Here is an 11576-nt window from a genome sequence, read left to right on the forward strand (position 1 = left end):
TTTTTAAACTACACAAGGGTCATTTTCTCCTCTGATAGTAATCATAGTAAACATGTCAAGAAAGAAAGAGTATAAAGAAAAATAGTAAATGTGTGTCTAATTAAACTCTTCCTGTGAACCTTATATATGTTTGGTGTTACAAACTTGAAGAAGCACAGAAAAGATCATCAGACATTAATCTAATCAGTTTTCAGCCTTCATTCATATTGAAAAGTTGAAATCTTCCCTGCTAGACCCAAGTGCAGCGTTTAACACCGTTGGCCATAACATTTTATTACAGCTATTATTAAATGGAGAGTCCTCTTCACACACTGAGGTTAATTATGAAGCTCCACAGGCTTCTGTGCAAAGAGCAGTTTTGTTTACATTATACGTGCTTTAGAAGGCATAGCATAGCATACATTTTCACTGCTATGCATATGATACCCACCTTTATTGGTTAAACTGCCGGGATGTCTTAGACACATAATGAGCTTTAATTTTCTGCTTCTAAGTTCAGATAGAACTGAGGTTATTGTAACGGGGCGTAAAAATCTTAGAAACACTGTGGCTAACAAGATCCTTACTCTGGATGGCATCGTCTTGAGCCGCCTGTTGTAGTGATTTGGTACATTATAAGTAAAATTGAAACATACAATCCCATAGCACAACATCAACATTTATTTATATACAAAAATAAAAATGCTTTTTCAGAAAAGAATTGTAACTTCACAATTCATTACCGATTACGTGGGTACATAGGGTAAGTCCTCATCATTAACCCATAGCGGTTCCGGTAATCTCTCAGGGCCTTGGAAGGGTGGCGATGCCCGGTCTACCTCATCAATGTCGGGAGAGTCGCCGAAATACAAAAAATCTTCCTCGTTGTCAGTGTCCATAGTCCACAGTTGTGGTGATGAGGGGGGTGTGCTCCACTCTGACACTGGTGAATACAGTGCGTCTTCACTCCAATCTTCAAATGTAGGGTTCGTGGCTGGATCTTCAGAGACTAAAGATTGCTCAGTATCCCTGGTACCAAGTACCAAATATGTACCAAGTTCTGTCACTCTGATGGTTGATTGAGCAGAAGGGCTGGAAGATGCCATTTTCATGGAGAATTTCAAGCCCAACAGATGGGAATTACCGTTCTTTTCCAAAGTTGCAGCTGCTAGAGACACAGTGGCCAACTCTACGGTTTTTGAAAATTGCTGCCACTCCTACCCGCACCCTTTAAGTTCAACCCACTTCCAGATCACGCCCCCTTCTGTTATTTTAAAAAGAAGACCGCCGTCTCATTCCTTCAAACCTTTTTTTTTTTTAGCTCAAAAACAGAGAGAAGTATGGCCTCTACAGCCCTGCGCCACCCTGCGGAGGAGGAGGAAAGTTCTGCGGACGAGGGCACAATATTACCTGACACGCCCGGTTACTATCGCCCCTTGGAAAAGCAGCAGCAAGCGGACAAGCTTGACGGTTGGGCATCTTCTTTGTTCATCGATACCGTGAAAACCGCGGTGTATCATCTTGTCAACCTAGTAATCAACAAGTACCTCACTGACAAATGCAACGGCTGTATGTCCGATCAACCCCGCCAGAAACAGCACGAGTGTGTGCGAGTGTTGGAGGATGACTTTTACACTGAAAATTATTACGGCATCAGAAAAAGACTCCTCACCCCTCGTTTCATTCCATCCATTCAACGGCTGCTGATTGCTCGCCACATCAAAATGGACGACGTCAAAGTCTGCATGGTGGCGGAAACTCTCTTGCACGAACTGAAATTGGAAAGGAAAGTCTTTGACGCCATCGCCGAGGCATACACCAAACTGGTAGGGTTGGACATGGTGAAAATCAGACAGCTACGGTTGGTCGCAGAGTGTTACAAAGGTGGCTGCTAATTTTTTCTCTGAAAGACTGATTTTTTCATTCTAAGAACGTGTAACCAGCATTTTACCAAACAATGTATTCTACATTTAGTGAATTAAAAAAAAATGTACCCACGTAATCGGTGATGAATTGTGAAGTTACAATTCTTTTCTGAAAAAGCATTTTTATTTTTGTATATAAATAAATGTTGATGTTGTGCTATGGGATTGTATGTTTCAATTTTACTTATAATGTACCAAATCACTACAACAGGCGGCTCAAGACGATGCCATCCAGAGTAAGGATCTTGTTAGCCACAGTGTTTCTAAGATTTTTACGCCCCGTTACAATAACCTCAGTTCTATCTGAACTTAGAAGCAGAAAATTAAAGCTCATTATGTGTCTAAGACATCCCGGCAGTTTAACCAATAAAGGTGGGTATCATATGCATAGCAGTGAAAATGTATGCTATGCTATGCCTTCTAAAGCACGTATAATGTAAACAAAACTGCTCTTTGCACAGAAGCCTGTGGAGCTTCATAATTAACCTCAGTGTGTGAAGAGGACTCTCCATTTAATAATAGCTGTAATAAAATGTTATGGCCAACGGTGTTAAACGCTGCACTTGGGTCTAGCAGGGAAGATTTCAACTTTTCAATATGAATGAAGGCTGAAAACTGATTAGATTAATGTCTGATGATCTTTTCTGTGCTTCTTCAAGTTTGTAACACCAAACATATATAAGGTTCACAGGAAGAGTTTAATTAGACACACATTTACTATTTTTCTTTATACTCTTTCTTTCTTGACATGTTTACTATGATTACTATCAGAGGAGAAAATGACCCTTGTGTAGTTTAAAAACTTTTTATTTAATCAAACTGTAATGTTGTTGAACTCTGACGGACGTGTCTTTTAATCTTGTCAACAAATCCTTAATCACCTAAATCTGCCATTTATCATCTTGTAAAATGTTCCCTCTGCTTCTGTTGCACATCTCCCCGGACACTCTCTGCTTCACCTGTCCTGTGCAGGTGGTCCAACCCCTGCCAGCCTCCTTAAACTGGGGTGTTTAAATCTCTTTACCTCTGTTGTGAACTTCACACAAAGTTTGTGGTAACAAAATCAAACTGACGAGGATCTCGTTTGAAAAAAAAAACACACAGTCACGAGACAAAATAAAAACAGACTGCTCAAAGCAAAAGCAGAGCCCTCACAGCTGGTAGTACAAAAACACAGTGACAACATGCGTATTAGATACCCTCAGTGCCAAAAGCATAAATATGAAAAAGGTGGGATCACCAAGAACATCCTAAAAATGGCATTGAGGTGGGTGTTACAGTGAAAAAAACAAAAAGCAGCCAAATTTTCATCTGAAAATGTTGAATTTTAGTAAAAACAATGCTCTGTAGTTTGATACTGTCGTTACAGACAAAGCAGATGTTTAAAGCCTTTGGACGCTCACTTGAAATGCACTCATTCTCCTTACCAGCTGGAAACATTAAAGCCGTAAAATGACTTTTTCGAACGGGTAAAAACTATTGAACAACAGCAATGTTGAGCCTGTTCCAAAATTTGAATGTACATGTGTTGAAGGTGCGGGTCTTGTTGAATTATTAAACATACTTTCTTTAATTTTTCGAGCCACAAAAACAACAACTTTTAATTTTCTTCTGCTTGAGTATCGGCCTCGGGTAGCTCTACTTATCATCGCTCAGTCAGTTGTCTGTTTGTGCTACTTTTTCAAGGAGCAGTGGATTATTGGTAAGGGTGACTTTATGTGTTTAGTTACTTAAGTGGAAGTACTGTGGAAAGTTTTACCTTACATACATAGATCTGCCAGTACAGCTTCTGAGGTACCCATTTACAAAATGTTATATTCTATCCACAAGTTCTTTGCAATTTTACATTGATAAACATTATCCTTAACACATTTGGCCCACATAAAGTACTATGGCCATCACACTGTCATTTAGAATTGTTTAAATAACTCGTGTCTTAAGTCCTTCCATCAAACAGAAAATAAAAAAAAGTCGCATGGTTCACTTTTATATCACAAAATGTTAGAAATATAAGTCGTTCATAACAAACTGAAAGGCTGGGAGTTTAAAATGCAAACCAATGGAAGCAGAAGTAGAAGACTATAATGTCACAGAGCACACGGTGTCTATTATTGTGTAGACATTTATAAGTAAGAGCTTAATAAAGATGCTTAATTTCTTACGAAATAAACAGGTGGAGTGATCTTTATCAATAGTGGATGTTGCATCTGTGGCTAAACCCCTGTACCCAAAAACTTTAAAAATCTACTGTGTGTGAGGTTGTGTAAGTAAAGCTTGCCCTTCACACCCGCGTGTAACAAAACCATTTGTTGGGGGATTGTGGATTTGTCACCTCAGCATTGTGAAAGTGGGGAAACATGTTTCTGGCTGTGCATAAGATTTCTGCTTACAACTTAGAATCTCAGTTCTAAATGAAATTCAGATGTTTTTTTTAAGTATGGCTAATGTATTATTTGACTTCTAAGGCACACACACACACACACACACACGAACAACAACAACAACAACACAGAGAAGAAGAAGAGGGGGTCGTTTTACTACGTATCATAAAAATGCAATCATTCATCTTCCAACTGTATCTTTCTGTTCTGGCTTTAGAATCGTTGGTTGTTTACTGAGCCGTACTTTGGAAGTCATACTCTTGTGATACTGGGGAGAAAAGGGTAAGGTTTGATAGACTAAACCCTTACACACATAACTTGAAAAACCTAAAGAGTGTGTGAGACTGCTAGCTGTGTTGTTCAGCAATAAACTCATCTACAAATGTGTTAGTAAAGAGTGACTTGTACTTCTGTCCCATTAAGCAATGGTTTAACAAATTTCACTGCAAACTATAAAAGGAATCTGGATTTAAATAGAACATAGTAGTGCAGGAAACACTAGTATAAGGTGTCTATGGAACAACTCTCCTTCAGCGTTCAAATGACCAAAGTGAGGACTACAGGCGTTTCTCTCAGTTGGTTGTGTTCAGGGAAAAAGCAGCTAAATACACTGTGACTGCTCCACATTGTTAGTGAGTTAACTCTGGATATCTGTAGGTTTTGTCAAACTTGGAGTGAACAAAAGCAGAAAAACAGTAAAAGATGCAGACAGTGAAAGTCTGGTTTATTTCATGAACACAATGAAACATTTTACAGTCCACAGAGCAAAGTAGCATACATGATAAATAGATACACATAACACGGACAGTGAGAAGTAAAACTCGTCGTCTTACCACATGTTATATTCTGTAAACTTAAAATAACCACAGAAATTAGAGTTTAGTGTTTAAAAGTCGTTATTAAAAACATGAGTCAACATTACTGAAGTGACACTTTAACGATGCTTCATATCACAGTCTTTATGATGATAAAACAGGTTCTCTCATTAGTAGTTGTCTGCGCTGTCACTGGTCATGAAAATGTCCTGAGCCAGGGTTCCTCTTCAATTATCATTGATCATTAATAGGACGCGCAAAAGATTTGTTGCATTATCCCCATAAACAACATGCTTTTATAGAAATCATTGTGACACAAATATTTAGATTCTTGCTTCACAATGTGCACGAACTCAAAATCTTTAGTTTCATATTTATAAAGTATCGCAAAGAATACATTTATACCATTGTATGAGCTACACTTCTTGTAAAAAACTGATTGGTAATGCGTTTGAGAAAAGCTCCTGCTGTGACCTTCCTTCTGTGAGGGCACTCACACACACACACACACACACACACACACTCACACTCACACACACACAGAGAGAGAGAGAGAGAGAGAGAGAGAGAGAGAGAGGGGGGAGATCATTAATACAAAGGATTGGAGCCGTTTTTGGATCTTCACTTGTTGTTGGCTTTAATATGAACGGTCACATAAAATTCATTCCAGTTTTTTTTGCCTTTGCTTCAATTAAGATGTTTCTTTAAATCTACACCAGCTTCCTTTTCAAAAAAGTTTACTGACATAGTAAGGAAGTAGCTAGGGACCTCAGTAAGTATGAGCAACAATAGCTTGGGGACAGTTTCTACAATAAAGAGGATTTCAACATCTGCTGTTTGTCAAAAAGTGCCGTATTAAAAACAATTCAGCAGACCCTCAGAGTGTGGATACAAACTGTTTTCAGCTGTAGAGGTACGCTTCATGTACTTATCAACATACAGTTTAGCGGAGTGGATTAGAGTGCATTGGTGCTTGGGCCTCTTTTATTTAGCACGGTTATACCATTGTGAATTTAGCTATATAAATATGCTCAAGAGTCTATCATATGTTTGACATGCAACTAAAAATTCGAAAATATATATTTTTTAAATCAGTAACTTTGCAAATTTAGAGGAATTGTTTTCGGACAACATGTGTCACATTTTAAACAGGGTTTGAATAATCAGCACCACCATACAGACATTTATGCCCTGGGTATAACAGACATGCTTACCTTGTGAAAGGCCCTCGGATTTCTTGGAGCAGAGAAACACTCTGTATTGTTGCTTTTCTCTATTGTATAAGCAGAGCCCCGACTGTCAGAAACGCTCTGTGCGGGTAGCATAGTCGGCTCCAACGCACATTCAGGTGAAAAAATAAAAAGTTAAAACGATATACCTTGCGGCAGTTGTGAAGTACTGTGGAAGAATACAAGGTGGGGGGGTGGGGCAAAAAAAGTACAGGTATATTACTACTTATGTCACTACTGCATGTCCTTAACTTTTGTCTTCTCTCTCCCTAGTTTGTATTTTGTTCTTGTCTCTCTGAGCTCATCTCTTCTCTTTCCCCTCACCCTGCAACCAGTCATGGTAGATGCTCCTCCTGGAGCCTGTATTCACTGGGAGGATCTTTGTGTCAAAGGTAGTTCTTCTTCCCACCATCACCAAGTGCTGCTCAAAGTAGATAGTCTGATAGTTGGGGCTTTCTCTCTAATATTGTAGTATATTGCCGTTACCTTACACTGTTAAACAGCTTGAGATGACTGCTGTTGTCTGTTGGGAATTGTCACTTATAAATAAAGTTAAATGTAATGCATGTAAATGGACAGATGTTATTGTATGTGACAAACAGAAAATTATTGTTGACAGATGGATTGTTGTTTTGTGTGTCTGCAGTCTGTCAGGCTGTCTGATCACAGAGGAAGGCTGTACTTCTCTTGCCTCAGCTCTGAGCTCCAACCCCTCCCATCTCAGAGAGCTTGACCTGAGTTACAATCATCCAGGAGACTCAGGAATGAAGCTGTTGTCGGCTGGACTGAAGGATCCAGGCTGGAGACTCAGCACTCTCAGGTATGGAGAGAATGTCTGATAGAGGAGAAAGAGCTGGAAACATTTCCTGTGTCCTTCACTCACTTCCTTTCTGTTTCCTGCAGATGAGACATGAACAATCACACCCTGTAGTCATTGTTTGGTTTTGTGTGTCAGTTCTACTAGTTGTGACAGCCAGTGGGCTGGCCTTGTGTTTTGCTTTTCTTGTTGCCTGTCTTTTTCAGGTAAGTGGTAGGTGGAGCTGACCCAATTATAGATGCAGTACACCTGAGAAGGCCAGTCCCAGCATATAAAGCCACCTTGATTGAATCTCTGTCTGGCATCCATCGTGTTCATTCGGTGCTTTTGTTATGGCTGCTATATCATTTAAATTGTGTTAAACTTTCTTCACCTTATTTTCATTAAAAATATCTTACAGCCTTTAAAAGACTGTATGTGTTATCCCACTTGCTTATCACGTCCTTGAGCCGGGTTGTGACATAGTGAAGTTTGAAATGCTTATATAAAACCACCTGAGGCCTTGGCTGCATTTTTAGGGAAATAGTTGCAGTCATGTTGTTTGCAAAACGTGTGCATCACTTTTTAAAATGCACAAATTTTATGTGCATTTCAAGTTCTGAAAATGATTGGTTAAACATGTTTGTGGTTTTTACAGTAAAAATCTGACCTTTTTCTACTCAGATATTTTCTCCAATGACTCGAGATATGGTATTGATGAATGTGTCAGAACTAATACAAAGATATAACCCTGTGCAGTCTGGAGAAATTGGCCATCATCCAGTCCTGTCCTGTTTCTGTCACTGTCTTGTTGGCCTCAGTCATGAAGCAACAGACAATAAGGTCTTTAGAGAGGCTCATCTGTGCTGTCTTTCCTCCATCCAGGACCTGGAAAGGTCCAGAATGAGGAAATGGGACAAACACATCTCTACAGACCTTTCACATCATGGAGATAAACTGTTCGCATTTCTTTCTTCAGGCAGATGATACAGAGTGTTGTTAACAAAAACAGACACCACAGACAATTCATTCCCCCGGGCTTTCACTTTGATGAACACTGTGAATGTTCATGTGTACGAGAGCCATGTAATGTCCATGTGTGCATGCTGACTGTGCTGGTCTGACCCCCCTCCTCCTTTCAGGTTGGAGCCTGCTGGAGTCCGATGGTTGAGACCAGGTCTGAGGAAGTGTAAGTGTGTTTTAATGTGATTCATGAAAACAAAGCAGCACACATTCAACCATCTTCAAACTGTCACATCACTCATTCACATTTCTGATGTCAGGAGTCATCATCAAAGTGTCAATTATTAAAACCCGATCCTTTTATCCCCACGATAGAACAGAGAAAACCCGACTCATAGTGGTCAAAACATTTATATTTCTGTTTTATTCAATCGTCTTCCGGAAGAGAGAACCCTGCACAGCCCCAAAAGCCAGTTGCAGAAACTCTAACATTTTTAGCTCAACATGTGTCTTACATAGTGTTATTTCGGTACTTCAGACGTCACACACGTGACACACAGTCTCATTACAAACAAACTCCTTCTACTCAGTTCCTCTTTTCTGTGTCTGATTTATTAATATGCCTGTGCACTAAACCTTCCTGTGCAGCTTGCAATAACTTCCCCTTTCTGAGGTCTGTTGCCAGGGCAACCTGTCTGAACTTAGTTTCACTCTGTCTGTTGCTCATACTCTACAAACAACATGCAGTTTCCTGTCAGCCTGTGACCTAGTCTCAAAGCTGGCCCTTTTTTATACATAAAACAATATAATCAGCAAATAAGCCTTAAAATATATATTTAAATCTCAACACAATCAATGAACAGATGATGGATCAATAACTGCAGCTTGATTGTGTTTGTTCTCTCCATCAGATTCCTGTCAACTCACAATCGACACAAACACAGTAAACAAATGGCTCCAACTGTCTGACAACAACAGGAAGGTGACACATGTGGAGAAGGTTCAGTCATATCCTGATCATCCAGACAGATTTGATGTCAAGTGGCAGCTGCTGTGTAGAGATGGTCTGACTGGTCGCTGTTACTGGGAGGTCGAGTGGAGAGAAAACGCTGATATATCAGTGAGTTACAGAAGAATCAGAAGGGAAGGAAGCAGTAATGACTGTGTGTTTGGACTCAATGACCAGTCCTGGAGTGTGAGCTGCTCTGATGATGGTCCTCAGTCTGTCAGGCACAATAAGATAAAAACATCCATCTCCTCGTCCTCCTCCTCCTCCGTCTCTAACAGAGTAGCAGTGTATGTGGACTGTCCTGCTGGCACTCCGTCCTTCTACAGAGTCTCCTCTGACACTCTGATCCACTTCCACACCTTCAACACCACATTCACTGAAAGTCTTTATCCTGGATTTTGGGTTAATCCTGATTCCTCAGTGACTCTGTGCTGAGTGGAGTGTAAAGAGTGTCCTCCTGTTAGAGAACAGATCAGTTCAATCTGTACATTTCTGACTCTTTCACTCATGGATTCAACCAGTTTTTAACTGATTTTAATGTTTTAAATCATGTTTTAATGTTTTAAAGTGTTCTAAATGATTCCTTGTAAACTTCTTCCTCTTCAGTCCTTTAAAGATGGAAGCTCCGATTATTCCAGGATCCACGTGTTGTTTTTGTGTCTTTTTCCACTCAAAGCTTCACAGTATGTTGTGTTTCTCTGAAGCTCAGTTCACAACCAGCTCCTCTGCATTTTCAACAAGTCTGAGCTCATTAAAATGAATCCAAATGTTTGATTTGATTTCTTAGTGGGATGTTTCCAAACTCTCCACATGCTCTTACTCTTTCACTTATTGTTGAAAGCTTATCATTTGAAAATGTTTCAGCCATATAAGCTGAAAATATTGGCTCAATAGTTTTTAAACCTGGTTGCTTTCTCACAGTGTTGTGTTCATATGTTACACAAATATTGCATTCCTTGTATTTTATGTTTACATGCTGTAATGTTGGCAGTGAACCTCTGACAGTCTGTCCTGATGTCAATTGTGGTGAAGTGGTGTGTTGACAGTGTAACGGCAGCATTGGTGTGGTGTGAGAGTCCAGCTTCAGCCTTTATGTTGGACACTAAGATCTTGTATACAGAAACACTAATAAAGAATCAATTATGAATAATTGTTGTTCAGACATTAGTTCCTGATGGAGAAACTCCTTCTTTATCACAGCTCTGATGGGGCTACAGCTCACTTTCACACTAATCAAGCTCTTTGTTTCAATTCCGTGATTCTTATTTGCAAACCTCTGCCTGCTAAACCCCCTGCTTCTTTTTCTGTTACACCAGCTCGACTGTGCAACAAGCGTTTTCATAGATTTCTTTTAACAGCTGATTTTGGGCTAAGTCCAGCTGTTAAAATGCAGTGGCTGTTCCCTTACATTTACTCTGTTTGTGTCAGAACAATAAATGGACCGTAAGTGGCGCTCCATATGGGAGCACACTTATTCCTTCTACAGTTTATTAAAGCTTGACAAATGAAACACGAGCCACACACGGAGACAAGTCTGAGGGCGGAGCTTGTGCAGCATAATCAGAGCTGTCCCCGTGGAGACAAAATCCATCCTACAGTTTGGGAAGTTAGGGGATCATCTTTCCTGTGGCTTCTGGCTTTCCTATATAATGCACCATTACATTGCTAACGTGCTTGTCTTTAACTACTGTAGCTTCTACTATTGTGTTTCTGTAAAAAAACTGTTCAATGTTTTGTTTTTCAGCTAAGTTTAACAGATGCATGAAGCTGTTGGAATCATTCACAAGCCTGAGTTTTGAAGCATTTTCAAATATGCTGATGTCCTCAATGACATGTCACAAACGTGATTTGTGTCTGTAATACTTGGTGTTAAATGATTTAACTTAATGCTTCAGATATTAATCAGATACCTTCTTTTCAGTTTAAGGCTTTCATTGTCTTTGTTAAGACAACAAAATTGGTTGTAACTCAATGCATATGATCATTGATTTACAACTTACTTTTTTGTCAGTAAATGTGTGTTTGTAATTAAAATGTAATGATCATCTTACTGTTTCCCACTTATGAATATTTTCTATACTGATTGAAATAATCCCATACGGAGAGATGGTGTGGAAAAACTAAACCTGATTTATTGGGATACAGATATTCATGAAGCTATTTGACGGTTAGACTCCCACAGAGTCTGGATGCTGATGGTGCTGTAGTTGAAGATAGAGGCATGCTTCAAAGAAGGCAGCTGAGACAATGATTGGACCGTGGAAATGATTTGAAGTATTATTGAGTTTGACAGTGCAGGGAAATGGAAGTGATGGCAAGAATAAAGAGCAAGGAAGCAGCAGAAAAAAAAAGGTGTACAGCTTGTGTCACTGAATAATGCGAGTTTGATTGATGACCCTAACCTTGACCTTTTGACCTGTTACACCCCAGCCCAGGGAAAACTGGCGTGCAACATAAGAAAAATAAAAATAAGGAGAAA

At 39.5% G+C, this 11576-nt stretch overlaps 1 protein-coding gene across 1 annotated transcript in view; it reads left to right on the forward strand.

Annotated features, from left to right (window-relative positions):
• Window positions 1-10526, forward strand: part of LOC146389482 (uncharacterized) — a 35246-nt gene extending 24720 nt beyond the window's left edge. The window contains exons 8-10 of the mRNA XM_084912308.1: window positions 6976-7149; window positions 8268-8314; window positions 9000-10526. Of these exons, the coding sequence (XP_084768434.1) occupies window positions 6976-7149; window positions 8268-8314; window positions 9000-9532 (754 nt within the window). The 3' untranslated portion in view covers window positions 9533-10526. The remainder of the gene's footprint in view (window positions 1-6975; window positions 7150-8267; window positions 8315-8999) is intronic.
• The last annotated feature ends 1050 nt before the right edge of the window (window positions 10527-11576 follow it).

Source organism: Perissodus microlepis, chromosome 3, assembly GCF_051167445.1.
Source record: "Perissodus microlepis isolate ML-2025 ecotype Zambia chromosome 3, ASM5116744v1, whole genome shotgun sequence".
Lineage (NCBI taxonomy): Eukaryota > Metazoa > Chordata > Actinopteri > Cichliformes > Cichlidae > Perissodus > Perissodus microlepis.